General features: G+C 39.3%; 1 protein-coding gene and 1 non-coding gene across 3 annotated transcripts in view; both read left to right on the forward strand.

Moving 5' to 3' along the window:
- Positions 1-21,410, forward strand: part of PTPN11 (protein tyrosine phosphatase non-receptor type 11) — a 117,348-nt gene that overhangs the window by 73,822 nt on the left and 22,116 nt on the right. The window contains exons 8-13 of one of the 2 annotated variants that reach the window (XM_077159891.1): positions 4,045-4,124; positions 4,234-4,392; positions 11,259-11,390; positions 17,027-17,193; positions 18,180-18,247; positions 18,767-18,918. In XM_077159891.1, coding sequence (XP_077016006.1) covers positions 4,045-4,124; positions 4,234-4,392; positions 11,259-11,390; positions 17,027-17,193; positions 18,180-18,247; positions 18,767-18,918 — 758 coding nt within the window. The remainder of the gene's footprint in view (positions 1-4,044; positions 4,125-4,233; positions 4,393-11,258; positions 11,391-17,026; positions 17,194-18,179; positions 18,248-18,766; positions 18,919-21,410) is intronic. The other variant, XM_077159892.1, reaches the window with a different exon arrangement.
- LOC143685307 (U6 spliceosomal RNA) lies at positions 20,710-20,816 on the forward strand. Its single transcript, XR_013176554.1, has one exon. It is a non-coding gene; the product is annotated as a U6 spliceosomal RNA (small nuclear RNA).

Genomic DNA, 21,410 nt, shown 5'->3' on the forward strand with positions numbered 1-21,410 from the left:
TGTGATACTCGTTACAGGGGGCTTTGTGTTTGTTTCCTTCTCTTAATGAATTTTCTATCTGCCTAAGAGTAATAATCTCTAGGCCTGAAGTCTCCTAGCGTTAGGCCATGAGCATTACAGGTCCCAGGCTTGTGTCCCTTTTCAGTGCTAGGTGACTCACCGGTCTAGGGCAAGGTGTCCTTCCTTTTTGTGACTCAGTTCCCTCACATGGGAAGCAGACAAGCACTTGTTAAATGCTCTTTCCACTGCTCACTCTCTGATGCCCTGAGCTCATGTTACTGGAGAGGAGGGTGCATACCTACGCTTTGCTCTGAAGAGGACCTTGTAAACATTCATGAAGTGTACCTTCTTTAAAACCCAAATGCTGCTCGGCAGAGCTCAGGTGGAACCAGTAGGGAAAAGAGGTCTGGAAGGATGTAGGCCTTGGATGAGGGTTCTAGAAATGGCAGTAAACACTAGTCGTAACTCATCTCTCCTGTGGGCTGTCTCTGGGCCTAACTTCCCATCTTATTTCATCTATACCAAATCCACATGCAGCAGGCTTTCTTAGTATCTCCAGTTTATGGGCCATTTTAGCAAGGTCTCAGAGCTAATAAGTGGAGAACTAGCTTGGGGCCCCCAAAGTCGCTGTTTTTACCACTATGCTTGAATGGAGGGGTCTCCAAAGTGCCCTGTGCCAGGCAAGCCACTAGGGGGAAGGGAAGAAATATTTAGAACTTGTCTTTATTATTATCTTTTATCTAAAAAAAGAGAGAAGACAATTTTTTTTCTTGTTTTTCTGCTTTTTATGGAAGGACAAAATAGCACTCTCCACATTTTTTTTTAAAAGAGACAAATAAGATTTACAATTTAATTCATGAAAAATATCAGGAATTTGAGTAAAATAATCCCAAGCAATCTGCAGTTCAAGCTGGGTTGCTATTAGTTATTATTATTATTATTAATTTTTTAATTTTTAAAAAATATAACAACAAACGCAAACATTCTTAACATATGATCATTCCATTTGACATATATGATCAGTAATTCATATCATCACATAATTACATATTTATCATCATGATCATTTCTTAGAACATTTGCATCAATTCAGAAAAAGAAATAAAAAGACAACAGAAAGAAATTCATACATACCCCTTACCCCTCCCTTTCATTGATCACTAGCATTTCAATCTACTAAGTTTATTTTAACATTCGTTCCCCCTATTATTTATCTTTATTATGTATGTTTTACTCGTCTGTTGATAAGTTAGACAAAAGGAGCATCAGAATCAAGGTTTTCACAGTCACACAGTCACATTGTGAAAGCTGTATCATCATACAATCATCTTTAAGAAACATGGCTACTGGAACACAACTCTACATTTTCAGGCAGTTCCCTCCAGCCTCTCCATTACATCTTGACTAACAAGGTGATATCTATTTAATGCATAAAAAGAATTTCCAGGATGACCTCTTGACTCCGTTTGGACTCTCTCAGCCACTGACACTTTATTTTGTCTCATTTTGCTCTTTCCCATTTTGGTCGAGAATGTTTTCTCAGTCCCTTGATGCTCAATCCCAGCTTATTCTCAGATTTCTATTCTGCATTGCCAGGAAGGTCCACACCCCTGGGAGTCATGTCCCACATAAAGAGGGGGAGGGTGGTAAGTTTGCTTGTTGTGTTGGCTGGAGAGAGAGGCCACATCTGAGCAACAAAAGAGGTTCTCTTGGGGGTGACTCTTAGGCTTAATTTTATATAGGCTTGACCTATCCTTTGTGGGGTTAAGTTTCATATGAACAAACCCCAAGATTGGGGACTCAGCCTATTGCTTTAGTTGTCCACACTGCTTGTGAGAATATCAAGAATTCTCCCCTTGGGGAAGTTGAATTTTCCCCTTGGGGACTTTGCTAATACTTTTTTACTCACTGTTTAAATCACTCTGGGATTTATTGGGGCATCACTCTGGACAAACCTACAAAATCTTTTGCTCTATTCAAGGTTCCATGTACTTATGGTGTTCAATTAAGCTGTCCATATAAGTTATATTAGGAACTGCACTAGTCAAAATATGAATTTTGTACCAAGTAAACATTTTTTGCTTTAGTCTCACACATAAGTTAAAATTTTAAATATTAATTACCATTTATTTTCAACACCCCGCAGTATTGACATTCTTTTGTTCAAGAAAACTAAATTTAATCCAGCATACAGACTGATGGCAGTGCATGCATAAGTTATACATACATGCAGATGTAATTCTCTGTTCAAAAACTTCATTTTTGGGGTGCATGTGGAGAGCATTACTCTAATGCCTGATCAGGTCAGAGCCATTTTGTCAAATATCGTAACCCCACCCTGAGTGTGAGTGTGTGTATGTCTGTTTATGTGTGTGTAGCATAGTTTTTCTCTTTCTGCATTTATATATATGTGTGTATATACGGCATGTATGTCACTTCTATATGTATATTTGTAATGTATGTTGGTGAATATGGGAGAAAGCAGAGACATTTACAATACATTGAGAAGGCAACCAGGAATTTGTCGAAAAGCAATTTGAGCCACAGCTTGGTACTGATGACCTTCAGGATGCCTCTTCCTTTTTATGTCTAAGTGTTCACTTCTGCTCAGGAGGTTTAATGATACTCATTAGTAAAATATAACGATTAGGAAAAGATGGAGGGAACGATTGCATGCAGTGCCTAAATAAGATACTGCTCTCCTCTCCCCCCAAAGATCTGAAATAGCTCCTCTTAATAATAACTAATTTGTTTTAAGATAGGGAGTCTGAGGTAAAATAACATTATTCTATTAAGACACACAACTATATTACTAATTCCCATTGTAAAACTTGTTGCTCAGATTTTTTTTACCCATCATGTTCTTTTGTGCAGAATTTAGTCAGTTGACACTATCAGAATCTTATCTTTTCAATTGCTTGTTTACTAGGTATTGTATTAGTTATCTATTGCTGGGAATCAAGTTACCCCAAAATTTAGCAGCTTAAAACCACAAACAGTTATTATTTCACAAATTCCATGGGTCAGGCATCTGGGAGCAGCTTAGCTGTGACTACGGGTTTCTTACAAGATTGCAATCAAGGACTTGGCTATGGCTGCATTTCTTTGGTGGCTCTGCCCTGGAAGCATTCAGTTCCAAGTTCATGCATGTGGCTGTTGGCAGGGCTCAGTTCCTCACTACATGGGCTGCTGCTGCATGACAATGGCAGCTGGCTTCCCTAGAGCAAGGATCCAACAGAAGTAAGAGAGCTGGTAGGCACACCTGAGACAGAAGCTGTAGTCTTTTCATAACCTAATCTTTGAAGTGACTTCTATTATATTCACTAAGTCCAGACCACTCTCATGGGAAGGAAAACTGAATTCTACCTCTCCAGTGGAGAAGTATCAAAGACTTTGCAGGCATATCTTTCAAACTGCTACAGATACTGAGTTACATTCTGCTTCTGTTTTTAAAAACGTTTTATTATGGAAATGTTCAAAATATTCAAAAGTAGAATTGTTTAAAGAACCCCTGTATACCTGTCACTCATTGTCAATGATTATCAATCTGTGCTCAGTCTTGTTGCATTTATACTTTGATCCATTTCCCCTTCTTCCCAGAATATTTTGAAGCAAATCTCATCATGTCATTTCATCTGTGCATCACTTTTCTTTTTCTAAAAAAGTTATTTTGTTGAGAGATATTTTAGTTTTTAGACTCATAAGTTGCAAAAATAGTACAGAGAATTCCTGTGTACCCTTCACTCAGCTTCCCCCAAGGCTAACATCTTATACAATCTTAGTACATTATCAAAGCCAAGGAATTGACATTGGTACAATACTATTAATTAAACTGCAGTCCTATTTGGTGTTTTTCTTTATTCTTAAAGAAAGCATTATGGGGCAGTTATGCTGTTTAAATTATTGTTTAATCAGGGATTAAATTTGTGTGTGGACCTCAATGAAAATTCACTAGGGCTTGGGCTAGGATGAGAATTGAGTGATTTGTGTTTGCACCTTTTGCATTGAGTACTTTGGTGACTGTAGTTTCTCTCTCTTTTCCAGTTGATCATACCAGGGTTGTCCTTCATGATGGTGATCCCAACGAGCCTGTTTCAGATTATATCAATGCAAATATTATAATGGTAAACTTTGTTTTTCACATTCTTTTCTGACCATATATCACTAACCTATTTTTGTATTTTAAATCATGGCTTTCAAATGTTTGAAGGATTTTTCTTGCTAAAATTCTAGCCTGAATTTGAAACCAAGTGCAACAATTCAAAGCCCAAAAAGAGTTACATTGCCACCCAAGGCTGCCTGCAGAACACGGTAAATGACTTCTGGCGGATGGTGTTCCAGGAGAACTCTCGAGTGATTGTAATGACAACGAAAGAAGTGGAGAGGGGAAAGGTATAATACATCACTCTTCTTATATGGTAAAATGTTTTTAAAGTATTGGACATGTCAGGTTAGCCATGGTAGGAACTACATAAACAGATTAAGTTTATTCTAACCAATCCTTTGATGAAAAAAAAGAGTAGAAGAAATTTTATTATGTTTTGTTTGGGTAGTGTTTTCTTTTACTTGGGGCTCATTGAGCTTTTAAATTCTGTGAATCTATAGTTTTCTTCAGATTCAGAAGATTAAAAAAAATATTTTTATTATCAAACCTTAACAAACATACAAACATTCTTGACATACAGTCTATACATGGTATACAACCAATGGTTCACAGTATCATCACATAGTTGTGTATGCCCCACCATGATCATCTTTTTGAACGTTTGTATCTCTCCAGCAAAAGAAAGAAAAAAGAGAAAACTCATACATACCAAACCCACACCCCTCCATCTCATTGACCACTAATATTTCAGTCTATCCAGTTTGTTTTAACCTTTGTTCCCCCTACTATTTGTTTATTTTTTTATCCATATTTTTTACTCATCTGCCCATACCCTAGACAAAAGGAGCGTCAGACACAAGGTTTTCACAATCACACAGTCATATTGCAAAAGCTATATCATTATACAGTCATCTTCAAGAAACATGACTACAGAACACAGCTCTATAGTTTCAGGTACTTCTCTCTAGCCACTCCAATACACTATAAACTAAAAAGGGGATAGCTGTATAATGTATAAGAATAATATCCAGGATAACCTCTCAACTCTGTTTGAAATGTCTCAGCCACTGACACTTTATTTTTTCTCATTTCTCCCTTACCCCTTTTAGTTGAGAAGGTTTTCTCAGTCCCTTTATACTGAGTCCCAGCTCATCCAGGAATTCTGTCCCATGTTGCCAGGGAGGTTTACACCCCTGAGAGTCATGTCCCACATAGAGGGGGAGGGGAGTAAGTTCACTTGCCATGTCAGTTTAGAGAGAGAGACCACATTTGAGCAGCTAAAGAGGTTCTCTGGGGGTGACTGCTAGGCCTAATTTTAAGTAGGCTTAGCCTCTCATTTGCCAGGTAAGTTTCATAGGGGCAAACCACAAGATCAAGGCCTTGGCCTATTTATTTGGTTGTCCCCTGTGCTTGCGAGAGTATCAAGAATTCTCCAAATGGGAAAGTCTAATATTTCCCCCTTTCTCCCCATTCCCCCAAGGGAAATTTGCAAATACTTTTTTATTCACTGTCCAAATCACTCTGGGATTTATCAGGGCATCCCACTAATCTGGACAAACCAGCAAAATCTCATGCCCTATTCAAGATTCCTTGTACTTAACGATGTTCAGTTAAACTGACCATACAAATTAAATTAGGAAATGCATTAGTCAAAATATGAATGTTGCACTAAATAAACATTTTCACACAGAAGTTGAAGTTTTAAAATATAGATGACCATCTATTTTCAACTCCCTGCAATACTGACATTCCTTTGTTCTTCCTCACGCAAAAACATATTTTAGTTTGTACGTTTAATTACCAGCATTGTACACTTTAGACATTTGTAGATTATACTATCTAGTCTTTATTGTCTGTCTTTCCTTTTGATTTCATATGTGCCCCCAGCCCTTCTCCCTCTATCATGAGATTCAGATAATTTTCAGTCATTATTACTTCAAATATGTTCCCCATCCTCTATCCAATCCCAGGACCCCATTTACACATATATTAGGCTTAAAAGGTTGTTCCACAGTTCACTGAGGTATCGTTTTCTTTTTTTCAGTCTTTTTTTCCCCTTTTGTATTTAATTTTAGATGGTTTCTTTTTGCTATCTTTAACTTTGTATTATTTTTCGCAGTGTGTAATCTGTTGTTAGTCCTACACAGTATATTTTTCACTATTGACATATTTTTACATCTCTAGAAGTTTTATTTGTGCCTTTTTTTCTATGACTCACTTTAACACTTGTATACCTTCCTATATCTTTTTTTTTTTTTTTTTGGTGGCTGGGAAGGGGGGGATTGGTGCATGGTTCGGGACTTGAAGCCAGGTCTCCTACATGGGTGGTGAGCATTCTACCACCGAGCCACCCATGCACCCTTTCCTATATCTTTTTTTTATTATTAATTAAAAAAAAATTAACTAACACAACATTTAGAAATCATTCCATTCTACATATGCAATCAGTAATTCTTAATATCATCACATAGATGTATGATCATCATTTCTTAGTACATTTGCATCGATTTAGGAAAAGAACTAGCAAAACAAAGAAAAAGATATAGAATGATGATATAGAGAAAAAATAAAAATAATAATAAAAATAAAAAATAGAAAAATTATATAAAAAAGAAAAAAAACCAAAAAACCCAAACAAACAAACAAACAAACAAAAAACTATAGCTCAGATGCAGCTTCATTCAGTGTTTTAACATAATTACATTACAATTAGGTATTATTGTGCTGTCCATTTTTGAGTTTTTGTATCTAGTCCTGTTGCACAGTCTGTATTCCTTCAGCTCCAATTACCCAATATCTTACCCTGTTTCTAACTCCTGATGGTCTCTGTTACCAATGGCATATTCCAAGTTTATTCTCGAATGTTGGTTCACATCAGTGGGACCATACAGTATTTGTCTTTTAGTTTTTGGCTAGACTCACTCAGCATAATGTTCTCTAGGTCCATCCATGTTATTACATGCTTCATAAGTTTATCCTGTCTTAAAGCTGCATAATATTCCATAGTATGTATATACCACAGTTTGTTTAGCCACTCGTCTGTTGATGGACATTTTGGCTGTTTCCATCTCTTTGCAATTGTAAATAACGCTGCTATAAACATTGGTGTGCAAATGTCCATTTGTGTCTTTGCCCTTAAGTCCTTTGAGTAGATACCTAGCAATGGTATTGCTGGGTCGTATGGCAATTCTATATTCAGTTTTTTGAGGAACTGCCAAACTGCCTTCCACAATGGTTGCACCATTTGACATTCCCACCAACAGTGGATAAGTGTGCCTCTTTCTCTGCATCCTCTCCAGCACTTGTCATTTTCTGTTTTGTTGATAATGGCCATTCTGGTGGGTGTGAGATGATATCTCATTGTGGTTTTGATTTGCATTTCTCTAATGGCCAGGGACATTGAGCATCTCTTCATGTGCCTTTTGGCCATTTGTATTTCCTCTTCTGAGAGGTGACTGTTCGAGTCTTTTTCCCATTTTGTAATTGGGTTGGCTGTCTTTTTGTTGTTGAGTTGAACAATCTCTTTATAAATTCTGGATACTAGACCTTTATCTGATATGTCATTTCCAAATATTGTCTCCCATTGTGTAGGCTGTCTTTCTACTTTCTTGATGAAGTTCTTTGATGCACAAAAGTGTTTAATTTTGAGGAGCTCCCATTTATTTCTTTCTTTCTTCAGTGCTCTTGCTTTAGGTTTAAGGTCCATAAAACCGCCTCCAGTTGTAAGTTTCATAAGATATCTCCCTACATTTTCCTCTGACTGTTTTATGGTCTTAGACCTAATGTTTAGATCTTTGATCCATTTTGAGTTAACTTTTGTATAGGGTGTGAGATACGGGTCCTCTTTCATTCTTTTACATATGGATATCCAGTTCTCTAGGCACCATTTATTGAAGAGACTGTTCTGTCCCAGGTGAGTTGGCTTGACTGCCTTATCAAAGATCAAATGTCCATAGATGAGAGGGTCTATATCTGAGTCCTATATCTTTTGAACATGTGGAGTTTATTTATAATAAACATTCTAATGTCCTTGTCTGCTAATTCTATTACATATGTCATTTATGGATCTGATTCTTTTGACTGATTTTTTCCTTCACCATATTTTCCTGTCTGTTTCATGCCTGGGTATTGGCTTATGTCACTCCTTTTGACAACTGCATAGTATTCCATGGCATCGATGTACCCTAATTATTTAACTTTTTTGCCCTTGATGGACATTTAGGTTTCCCTTTGCTCTTACAAACAGTGCCAAAGAAAACAGTCTTGTTCTTTCCCTTGTGTGCATGTGGTGTTTCTCAACACTAGATGTCAAGAAAAAGTATTGCCAGGTCTTAGGGCACGCATGTGCAAATTTTAATGAATTCTACCCTACTGCCTTCCAGAGTGGCTGCCTCAGTCTGCACTCCCCCAGCAGTGTATGAGTAGTACCCCCTCTGCCCACACCTTCATAACACTTCAGTGTTTTAAATTGTCACATGTGGCACCTACCACATACCCCACATGACTTGCTTTGAAATGAGAAGTAGACAAATCTCCTTGAGTGTACAGAAGTCCATGTGTGTTATCCCAAAGCAAGCCTATCCATGTGGGGTTATTGTGTTTGTTTGTTTTGTTTTTTGGGTGGTCCAGGTCCACATGTTTTGTTTTTTTTTACTTGGGCAGGCACCAGGAATTGAACCTGGGACTCTGGCATGGCAGGTGAGAACTCTGCCACTGAGCCACTGTTGCCCGCCCCGATGTGGGTTTTTAATATGATCAAATGCTCTGTTTCTGAGTGTGTACTAATCAAAGTTCTTTTTTGGATATACTTTAACTGGTTTATATAAGAATCACATGGAATCTAGCAGTCATATCTCTGTGTTTAACCTAAGACAGATTGATGGTTTGGGGATTTTAGCCCCTCCTAATGTAATTTTCCTATCATTTGTGAAGGGCCATTGGATTTTACAGGATTTTTGTTATTGTACTCCTTGTTGGCACATTTCTGAATACCTTTGAGGCCGACTCTGGTCATTGTGAACAAAGCTTTCCTCCAGCAGTTCCCTAAAATAACATTAGGTATTTTTGATTTAATGGACGTACTAAAACATTTTCATTATTTCTGCCTCAGTGTTACCTGTTTCAGGAGAGTATTGGAAAGAAAACTGAAGCCCTCTGGCCTGGTTGATGCCTGACTCTGTTTGTAGGAGGCTGCTTATTTTCAGAGGATTTGGTGACTAAAAAGAAGGTTCTCATGTCATTTCAGAGGAAACAATAGTGATCCCTTTCAGAAGCGCTTTCAGAAACTCATAGGACAGACATTTATCGGGCCGGACTTCTTACCACCTCTTCCTGTCTATGCCCACTTTCCCATTCTTTCTCTTCGTTTTTGCAGGGAGGATGGTACAAAGGACTTTTGTGTTCTCAGCAGGCCTTTCTGACAACCTGTTCTTGCTCTCTGTACCCTCAGTACATTGAAGAAAAGCCACTGGTCCTCTTTGCTTCTTAAGTTAGCCCTCACATTTTAGAATTAGTTTGCCAAGGTTTACATGAGAAGTTGGAAAATTGGAAGAGAGCTCCAACAGTTTGCAGCTGGTTTAAAGTCAGCTAGAATGTTCTTTTGAGAGTCGGGATCTAATTTTTTCTTCTCTATTGATTTCTCTGGAGTGATTGCAGAATTGAATGGCCAGTAGCAACAGTGAGTATAGTTAATATTAGAAATGTTTATTTAGGGAAAATAAAAAATTTCAAACCTTTCAAAGAGGTACTCGTATCTGCAAAGTATTAGGGGATAAGTTGAATCCAGAGCCTCATTAATCATGCCAAGCAAAAAATTTGCATCATCTGTTTATCCTTCTAATGAACTTTCTGCTTACCGTGTTTTTTATTTCCTATTAGTCATTGAATTTTGTGATGTTTGCAGCTGCTTTCTTATTTCACTTTTTATAACTGTAAATTTCTCTGTCCTCCTAATAATATAAGGTAAATTTAGATATTTAAATTAAGATAGTTGTGGAAAGGAAGTGGTTATAGATGACTGTCCCCAGGAAAAAAAGGCAATAAAAGCATTCTCTGCCCAGGACACCTTGCCAAATGTATACAAACTCATCTCTTGTTTAGCAAAATGTCTTCCTCATTGGCAGCAAGGAAGATTTTCTTGGTGCCATTTTTCTCAGTCTGCCTATTCTTGAAGCCAGCAGCTGCTGCAGACTTAGGCAGTCCCAGGCACCCAGTTAAGGGAAGGTGACGTGTCTAGTAGGTATCAGATGGATCTGGATATAGAAAAAGCAGCTGGTTCAAAACCCCATAGGCTGCCTGTCTGTGATAGCGTTGTTCACACTTGGATTAGATAAGGCATGTAGTCCTCCTACATTGGTGCGGAAATGAACCAGACAGTCTGGCTTGCTGGGCAGCCTCTCCACCTCCAGAGTCCTTGCTTGCCTTCCCTATAGGACTGGCAGATATCTGGAATTCCAAAACTCAGTGACTGCCAGATAGTACTCTCCTACTGGTTGGTACCTCTCTTTGCATCTTTAGTTCTTTAAAGATAAACAATTACTGACTCACCTTTGAGAAGTGACTTGGATTGGACAACTCTGCAAAAGCTGCTTTTCTCTTCCCTCCTATCCCTGGCTCTTCAAGCATCTGCTTTTCTTATTTGAACCCTTCTCTCTTTTTCTTTGAAAATCCAACAGTTAGACGTTAAATAGACAGTTGTCTATGTTAGTGGTCATTAAGTAAGACTAGAGCTTTTGTTTTTTTGCTGGTGTAGGCTTTTTGTTCCTTTCTTTTAATTTATTGAGGTGAAATTCACATAATATAATACATTCAGAATGTTGTATAACCACCACCTCTAACTAGTTCCAATACCAAAACATTTCCTTCACTTCCAAATAAAACCCTACCATTAAGCAGTTTCTTCTTGTTCCTCCTGAGAACCTCTAATTTATTTTCTGTCTCTATGGAGTTTTCTTTCTGAACATTTCATGTAAAGGAATCATAAATATACGGTCTTTTGTAACTGGTTTCCTCACTTGGCATGTTTTTGAGGTTATCCGTGTTCTGGTATGTCTCAGTGCTTCATTCCTTTTTAATGGCTCAATAATAGTCTATGCTTTAGGCTTTTATTTCTGAGTTCATAGAAATTAACTGTCATTTCTCTGATCCCTTCCAGAGTAAATGTGTCAAATATTGGCCTGACGAATATGCTCTAAAGGAATATGGCGTCATGCGTGTTAGAAACGTCAAAGAAAGTGCTGCTCATGACTATACATTAAGAGAACTTAAACTTTCAAAGGTTGGACAAGTAAGTATATTGTCGTATTTTAGAGACCTTGGTCACTGTTTATGGTATGCAGTAATCCAGGGTCATGCAGTGACTCACGTGTGGTGTGCATTTATGCACTCATTCTCTCATTTACTCGTTGGCCATTGATTTTTCCTTTTATGTGTTAGGTATAGTTCTAGGCACTAGTCTGACATTGTGAACATGGCAGGTGCAGTCCCTGCCCTCACAGAGCCTAGGGAGATAGAAGATTAAAAAGATTATAACCAAATATGCTTTTTGATTAGGCTCAATGCTATGAAGACTATAGGGTGATGTGCTAAAGAGTGATAGGGGTGCTTGAGAGTGAGTAAACAGAGAGGACCTCTCTGAGTAGGTGACACCTGAACTGAGACCTGAAGGAGAAGTGTTCTAAGCAGAAGGAGCAGCATGTTCCTAGGCCCTGAGGCCTATTTGGTGATCTAATTTTGTGGCATCAGGTCCTCTTAAATGCATTTAGTTCAGGATTGACCCTGGGGTGACTGATTTTACAAAGCAGAGTTAGATTTGGATTAATTTTAATTTGATGTTTAGAAAGGCTTGCCATTCAAGATCTTTGGTGGACACAAAGATTACACAAAAATTACTTGCCCTCAAGTAATTTACAATCATGTAGCAGTTAAAAGCCCTAAGTGCAAATAGTCATGCTACAAAGCAGATGTGGTCCATAATATAGGCATGAAGTGTTGTGGTACCACAAAAGCCAGGGCTTCCTTCTGTCTGGGGCATCAGGGAGACCATCTTGAGGAGAAGATTGGGCCTCTAAAGCTGGGAGAAGATGGTGGGAAAAGGCCTTCCAGGTGGTGGTGTCATCATGAGCAGTGAGTGGTACTGAACAGTAGGGAAATGGGATTTATAGGGACTTAAGGTAAATGGGGAATCAAGAGAATAAACTTGGAGAGAGGGAGGTTGTGATCAAGTCTCAGAGAGTCTTCATGATCATGTTAAGAACTTTGAACTTTCATCAGTCAGCACGGAACCCAGGACGTTTTTGTGTCCAGCAGGTGTAGGAGCGGAGCCTTGAGCTGGGAAACTGACAGCCTGGGGTGGGGAGAATGGGATGGAGTGAGATTAGTGACCAGTAGGTTTGATGACCTCCTCTCCATGTACCCCAGAGACTTCAGCTGTGGTTTTGTTTTGTTTTACTTCCTATTCCTTCCCTTGGAAATGAATATTATATAAAATGCCTTCATGAACTCTAGAAGAGAAGTGATGAATGTGAGAGATGTTTTGGGGTGAAATCTTCAGGGTGTGGAGATGGTTGGGCTGATAGAGGAGGAGGAAGGAAAGACGACTTGGTGTTTTTGAATCAGAGCAGATGTTGGTGCTGTGGCAGAAGTCAGGAAAGCTGGAAGAAGAACTGGTGTTTCGGGTGGTAGTTTGCTTTCTTTTTGGCTCACTGGGTCAAGAGTCTGAGTAGATATATCCCTCTGGCATTTGGACACTCATTTATTCAGAGATATCATTCACTGACTTTTTTAAATCAAGGAGGTTATTGGGAGGTTATGCACAAGTGGGCTGAAGCCTAAGATGGTTACCGCACCAAATAGGGAAAGGGGTACAGCTTATATAGGATGGTCGATGGGAAGTAGGGAAAGGGAGGTGGTGGATTTTCATTGTCTAGCTTGGAAGCAGGAAGTTGGCAGGTTTCCATTTGTTGGTTTTGGAAGCAGGGGGCTAAGTTGGGAGTTGGCAGGTTTTCATTGGTGAGGTTTAAAATTTAAACACTACCATAGTCATTCAGGGTTGCAACTGCCGGAGGGCAGGTGCTGAGTAAGGGGAGCTTATCTCAAGATTACAGCTGCCGGAAGCCAAGAGGGCATCGATTGGGATGGGCTTGGTGGGTTTCCTGGAAATCATGGATGGGGGAAGGTTTCTTGGAATATTTGCTAGGGATTGATCACATCATGGGGGAAGGGGTTCTGTCTAACATTCCAGCCTTCTCCTTTTAGCTTTCTTGGGAGGCTGTAGGGTCAAGGTCTGTTTTCTGTATCAGCTTCCACCTCGTGGTGGTGTAGAGCTGTCCCTACATTTCATCACAGGGCAGTGGCTATTACTGATGTTTTTGCCAACACCTTGACTCATCATCGTTTGGATGGTTTGGCAAATAAAGCTGGTTAAGAGTTTTAAGAGATAGGGCCCCAAAATGAGGAGGTGTATCTGGGTGGAAATTCTCTAATTGCTTCAAAGCTGAAAAAGGGCTTTGTCATTAAAGGGTAAAGGAATGATATGATGAAACTGGTTGTCATTCTTGGAGAGTCTGGCATCTCTGGGTTTCAGAGCTTCTCTGGCATTGGGACAGTCTGGAGGTTTTAAGTCTCCTGAGATGATTTGCCTATGTTGGTGCTAAAGTCAGACAAGTGGGTTCCCTGCCTCCTAAGGAGATTTCGTCTCCATTCCTGGTTCTGGGTTTCAATACCAAAATGATAGGTTTTTCAACTGGGAGGGAAGAGAAGAGGCCAAAATTTGATCAAAGAAGCTTTATTGGGAGGGTATATGCAAGTGGGCTGAAGCCTAAGATGGTGACAGTCCATTAGTGACTTCTTGGTCCCTGGTACCGTTGTTTGCTGGAGATAGAGTGGAGGAAAAAAACAGATACAGTCTCTTGCAAGAAGTACATTAGTTCAGTGATCACACATATAAATATATCATTACAAGCTGTATTAAGGGCTAGAAAGAAAAAATGCAGAGTTTGCGGGGCTTAATTTAGAGAGGAGGGACGGTTAAGGTTGTTCTCTACCTTCTTTAAGGCACAGGGAACAATGTGTTGAAGGACCTGAGTCCAAAAAAATTTTTTAGTGGTGATTTGTACTAAGTCCAGTGGGCAGCCACAGCTGAATTTGAGTTTCTAAATTATTATTCTGTGCTGAGTAGAAATTGGAGGAAGCAGGAGTGTTGGATTCTGTGGATTCAGAGATGTTGATCTGGAGGCCACCACAGTTGTCTGGGTAAAAGATGGTAGGGCTTGAACTAAGATGGCGGCAGGGGTGATGTAGAATGACTGAAAATAATTGTGGAGGTGACCTTGATGAGTGAATGAGGGGCTAGAGGCAGAGAGATGTTAAGGATGACTGCCAGTTTTCAGCTGGAGAGCCAGGTAGACAGTAGTGGGTTTGAGGGGGGAGGATCAAGAACCTCTTTTTGGGGCATGTACAACTTGAGATACCTTTAGAGATATTGAAGATGGCAGGGAGACAATTGTGGAGGTTGGACAAGGAGGGAAGATGGGGTCCAGGGCATTATGGATAAGAAGTACCCCTCTACCTATTGATAGATGGAGGGGTACTTCTTCAGTGGTAACAGAAGGGAAGGAGGAAAAGGAGGCCACAGATGCAGGCCAGTGAGCTGTTTTGGTGGTGGCGGTAAGAGGGTTTCTATTTTCCCTATGGCGTGTGAGGCAAGGTCCTTGATTGATACTTTTATTTACTTTTTCTTTTTAACACTTTTATCGTGAAATATATATATACCATAAAGCAATAAATTTCAAAGTACATTTTGACAAGTAATTATAGAACAAATTTCAAAGTTTGGTGTGGGTTACAGTTCCACAATTTCAGGTATTTCCTTTTAGCTGCTCTAAGTCCTGGAGACTAAAAAGAAATATCGATATAATGATTCAGCAGTCATACTCATTTGTTAAATCCTAACTTCTCTGTTATTACACCCCCTTCGATCCTGTCAGTTGAGATTTGAAGGGAATAAGAGAAGGTGAAATATTTGAGGAAAGTGGGAAAAGCATGAAAGAGTGATTGTGTAGAGAGGGCAAGCAACCCTTTTCTTATCCTCTCTACACAATTTCTGGCAATGTCGAATGCCCTGTTGAGGTGATGAACATAAATATTTAGTGATTGATACCAATCTACCTGGTTGTGTGGTGTTTTTTTTCTTCTCCAAGGACACTTTGTTTCTTGGGTTTTAAACAGAAGAAGTGAGTAGTTGTGTTGGGTTTGCCCAGGTTGGGGTTTTGCCAGGTGGGTGCAGTGAATGGATAGAGGGTCAAGGGGTGTAGATGGGGCATGGGAGCAACTCTCATGACAGTCTATGGAATCTAAGCTGATAAGGAGGGAGGTGAGGGCAAGCAGAGGGAGGGCCCGAAGGTCTGGTGAGATCTGTGATGTGGTCAGGGGGACTGACGGGATATGAACGCCCGTGTGGTTATGGTCCAGAGTGAGGGGTTTGAGTTTCTGATTTCAGAGAGGGTGTAGTTGTGGTGGTGCTGGGAGGGGCATAGAGCTTTTTCCTTTGTGAGAGGAACTGGAAAATATAGCTGTCAAGCAGAAAGAAGAAAGAAATTTAGAGGACATTGGGCAAAGATTGTGGATAGATTTTCCATCAGTTTTAATGATTATCTGCCCATCTTCTCATTAGGAGATGTCTCTGAGTAACAGGTAGGGGAAATGCTCTTGTTTAGGTTTGTGTGTTGCACACACGGTGCAAATGGCAACATAGGCTGATCATTCCTCCAGAATTGCTGCTGATGTATCTTCTGCTTTTTGAATGATGTTTTACATTTTTTCCAAAGTGCTGTCACATGATCTCATATAAGTCTTTCAGCCTCATGGTAAAGAGTTAGGGCAGAGACCTCACAGCTTATTCCCTTGGGAGGAGGAGCACAGCGAGACTGGGACAGGTCTCTCTCATTCTGAATTCCTTTCTGTTACCTGTGTGGACACCTGGTTTTTAGGCCATTCGGTCACATCAAGGAAGTTTTTTCATGACATCAGCGAATCTAAATGCATGTAATTCAGGGAAAGGTCTTGTGGTTCAGATTCTTTAGCTGCATACCTTGTTTAGAGGTCACTGGCAGTGGATACTGATCTAATTCTTCTGTTTTTTTAAACCTATTTGTAAAATGTCACTTAGTTTGGATCATCTTCAGGTGTGTCAGTTGGTCTTCTCCAGTCTCGGTGCCATTGTTGACCTCTATTAATTGTCACCACCCTCCAGTAGCTGCAATGTGCTGAGCATCTTACTGTGTGCTAGCACTGGCTGTATGTTTAAATGATCTCATTTAATCCTCACAATGATATTGTAAGAGAGATAATTATTCCCATTTTGCAGATGAAGAAATTGAGGTTTAGCAGGGCCCAAGGGCCACAGTGAATGTGAATGCTGGGATTTCAGCTGAAATCTAGCCATCTGATCATAAAGTCTCTCTTCATACCTATTTGCACTAAACAAAATATTTAAAATATAATGATAATATAATTTTATGTTGGTTGCAAACATACACAAAGGAGCAGATGTGGGAGGGAATTCCTGTCTTCTCATATGGTAGAAGAGTCTGTGTCCCCACAGGCCTCAGTCACCTCTTTGAGTTGCGCTACCTGTGATTGAGAAGGAATGGAACCACTACAACCACTGATAATTCAGATAGATGGTTCAGATTCCATTTTAGGCTCCTTGGTTCTTATGACAGAGGCATAGTTACCTCCAAGAGAGCCCAGCCAGATCCAGAAGGAGAAGGAATCTGGGAGACTCGTGAATAGGACTTTTAAATGGAGTGGCAGAGACTCTGTACCTGGTACCTCCATTGGTTCACATAAGAGCTAGGAAAGATGGTAACTGAGAGATCCCTCAACCCCTTGATTTATTTAATTCTTTTCTGGTTTTTCTTGGCTTTACTCCAGGGGAATACGGAGAGAACGGTCTGGCAATACCATTTTCGGACCTGGCCGGACCACGGAGTGCCCAGTGACCCCGGGGGTGTGCTGGACTTCTTGGAGGAAGTGCACCATAAGCAGGAGAGCATCATGGACGCTGGGCCCGTGGTAGTTCACTGCAGGTGACCAGCCCCTACCACCTCTCTAGGCTGTAGCCTACCTGCATCTCCCAATACCCACCCGTTCAGCTCTTTAAGTGTAGGAAAAAATTAATCAGTAATCAAGGCATGGACACACTGCATTAAGGGATATTTTGTGCCCCTTAATGTACATTTCCCATAGACCCTGCAAGACTGCCAGGTCGCGTTGGGAAGATGCAGTCTTTATTTTCCAAGTTTCCATATTGGGCAGTTTTTGCTTGTGAATAATACATCTTTTTTTAATGGTCATGGAGAAGGAAATCATACCCAAAGGGGTAAATCCTAATTTAACCTAATTTAGTAACTTAGGATTTACCCTTTGGGTGTGATTTACTTCTCTTTGACCATTAAAATAAGATATATTATTCTCTTGTCACTACACTTATTTACTTCAGAAGATTTGGGCTGCCCTGCCTCTCCTCACCCAGGACTTTGATGGGAGCTGTGATTATAGCCTGCTCACCAGGATTTGTGGGCTGCTGGGGCCCAAGTTTGGGCTTTCATGATTATCTGAGGAAGAATTTGGTTTCCTAAATCTCATTTGGATATTTGGCAAGTAGATGTGTGTGAAACTTTATTTGCTTACTTTTTTTTAAGTTACCATTTATGGAGTACTTGCTCTGTGCCAGTCCCTCTGATATCAGTGTTTTTCATACATTATTCACTTTTCATTCTCAACAACCTGGGAAGGTATTTACTGTTATCCCTATTTCACAGATGATGAAACCAAGAATCAGAGAGGTTAAGGGCCTTGCCTCAGCCACACTGTACTATAGAAACTGAACTCTAAATGTTGGTTTGGCTGACTATGTTCTTTGCTAATATATTTTCTAACATATATACGTAATCTTAAAAACACTCCCAAGAGCAGACATTGTCTCTGTTAATATTAATAGCTTGGTTTTGAGTTAAAAAAGAATCCCTGTGAATGGCTATATTGTCACTGCTTTTTGTCCTTCTACCCACAGTGCTGGAATTGGCCGGACAGGAACATTCATTGTGATTGATATCCTTATTGACATCATCAGAGAAAAAGGTAGGTCATCTGGAGGGCAAGAGACTACAGTTCCTGTTTGTAGTTCATGGGAGGGAAGCACTAATGAAAATAGCCTGGGGAAGAGAATTTGAATATTAAAAAGAATTTCACTAAAATCTAGATCTGGGCTGAAGACTTCAACTTTCAATATGTTTGATGGAGAACAGAAGTGATGTTATCTGAACTTTTGGCATAAAATGAGGCCTAGGAGTAATGGATCTCACTGCTTTGGCCTTTTGTTGGATTTGCAGTAGAAGTCTCTACTCAGCTATGTAACCTTTGCTGATAGGTGGTGCTGTAGAAAAGTGAAGGCATCCTGTCCTCTAACTCTTTATCGTGTAATCTTCTGAGATAATTGATATTGGTGAGAAGTACAGAGCTATTGCCCTTGGAACATGTTGAGTTAGAACATTAAAGACTATTTCTGTTTCATCTCTGAGTTTACTTAAAGTTGCACATTAAACAACTTCATCCTGGCTCTGCAGTTTCTTCTGATGCCTCACGTTGTTTGTTTTGTAGGTGTTGACTGTGACATAGACGTGCCCAAAACCATTCAGATGGTGCGCTCTCAGAGGTCAGGGATGGTCCAAACAGAAGCACAGTACCGGTTTATATATATGGCTGTCCAGCATTACATTGAAACACTACAGCGCAGGATTGAAGAAGAGCAGGTACCTAGCCTGGTGGGACTGGCATAGTGTAATTTTCATTTTCTTTTCTGGGCAGCTTCATCTCAGGTTACCTTTTGCTGTCCTGCTCTATCAGGCATGCTCTGATAGATGACCATCATTATTTGAGAAGGGGAAACAAATTCTCAACTGGGAGGAGACTCTCTGGAAATTTTAACTATTTACTAACCACAGCTCTGATTTTTCAGTATGGAGGCGCTCTCAGAGGGGCACCATACTGTCATCCTGACTTGAGAGATTGATTAAACTGCCTTGCAGAGAGGTTATGATTTTCTTAGGTTCACATGGCATGCTTAGGACACAAAGCCTTTTAAGTTTCCACTCTGTTCCAGCTTTGATCCAGGCCATATTTATCCTGATTCCATCTCTTAAAATGAATGCTTCAGTCTAATTATACATGGCAGTTTGAACCTCCAATTTGGTCGAGTTGGAAACAGTGGAATTTCAATGTTAATAAGTCATGCGTAATGAAGATGTGGAATAGGAGTCTTTCCATTTGAGGATGTTCATACCAGACACAAAGCTGAGTGAATTAGAAATATGCTGAATGAGGGAAATGGGGACAACTGCTTGTTTGGGGGAGCTGTACTTATCCTCCTACCTGGGCTCCAGCCCCAGTGCCATGCTGCAAATGGTGTGGTGTGTTAGCACCAACAACATTTGCCTGTTTTACCCTGTTTATTGCTTTCTAGAGAACTCAGCTTCTCAAAATGGGAATTAAGCTCTTCCCCAAATGGAACCTGCCACCTAATTGAAGGATTTCTAGCCTGGCAGAGTAGCAGCCGTTTATCAAGGCTTGGTTAGCCAAAGCAAGGTACCTGTTAATTAGTATGTTCTTAGTCCCCACAAAAATAATTTCTAGATGGCTTCATTATACAAGAACATCTTCAGAAAAAGTATATGTATTTAAATGTAAGGTCAAATAATTAACAAGCTATTGATTTTGAATGTTAGTGCTTTTAATCTGAGTTTGTATTATTGTAAGTGCTGTGAAATATTTAGGTGGTTACTATAGGTTATTTTATATTGGTCTTTCAGCTGTACGTAGTTTGGATCAGGAATAGGCTAAGAATAAAGTTGCCCAAACAGGACTCTCAGTAAATACAAAGAGAAGCACAGTTGCTGCAAGTTGGAAAATGTTCAAGAATATCTTAAAGCACACAAGGTAGTCTTGCTCAGAAAAGCTGGAGGAAAAGCTATCCTTATTTCATTTAGAAATACAGTTTTGGTTTCTATTCTTATTTTGGAGAATTTAGAGACTTCCCTCCCAGCTCTGTAGCACTTCAGGTCTTCTCATTACCGTATATGTTCTCTCTGACCCTAACTCTGAGGTTGTAAGATTTAGGAATTGCTTTGAAAAAGGACTTCATTGCTGCCTTCTCCTCCCCCATTTTTTTTTTTTGCAAAAGTATAACATGGTCCTTAATAATTTAAATGTTACAGAATATAGAAAGTGAATGTCCCTGGTAATCCTATCCTCGAGAATACTTGTATTTATTCATTCATTCAGCCAGTATTTTTCTGGCGCCAATATGTGCCAGCACTGTCTTAAACATGGTTAGCTACCATTTGGTATATGGGTCTTCTGATTTTTTTAAAATGTGTGGCCTAAATTAGATTATTTCCTTTAAAAAAAAATAGCATTCTTTGGTATATAGTTTTCTCCATTGTACTGTTTGATCCAATATAAGAATTGCTGCTGTTCGTGGTAAAGAAAGAAGTACTTCCATTTGAAAAAAATGTTTTAAGTGGCAAACTGAAAAGCATTAAACCGTGCTCACTTTGGCAGCACAGATACTAAAATTGGAACGATACAGAGAAGATTAACATGGTCCCTGTGCAAGGATGACATGCAAATTTTTGAGGCGTTTCATATTTGTTTTAGAAAGAGAAAATCTTTTCTTTAAAAAAAAGAAAAAGAAAAAGAAAGCATTAAATCAACCTGATTTTTAAATTAAGGAAAAGAATATATAATTCATTCAAAATAATTGATACTTTGAAATACTATTTCCAAAACAATGAAGCGCTAAGGGCCTTTGGAAGGGAAAGAATTTGCTAAAGAGGAAAGAATGGAAAAAAGAAAATGACAGTGAGGGATGGAGAACAGTAGAGAAGGAGGTAGAGAAATAGAGACAGCACAAAAAGGAAGAAACTGCATTGGAGGAGAGAATCAAGTGGAAAATGCAAACAAGGCAAGATTGAGAAAATTCTCAAGTTTTTATAAATATTCTTCTTATACTTGGCAGTTTACGTGGAGGTAGCCTTACACTTATAGTATATATTTAATGTATATAGCTTAAACAGTATTTGGAATTCTTGTATATCCTTCATTGCGATTTCCTGACTATTAACGTTTTACCACACTTAATCATCCATTCATTCTCTCTATTTATATATTGTCTGTTTTTCTGAAATATTTGTAAGTTGTAAACAGATGCGCCTTTATTTCTAATTACTTCTTTGTGCATTCCCTA

Source organism: Tamandua tetradactyla, chromosome 5 (genome assembly GCF_023851605.1).
Source record: "Tamandua tetradactyla isolate mTamTet1 chromosome 5, mTamTet1.pri, whole genome shotgun sequence".
NCBI lineage: Eukaryota > Metazoa > Chordata > Mammalia > Pilosa > Myrmecophagidae > Tamandua > Tamandua tetradactyla.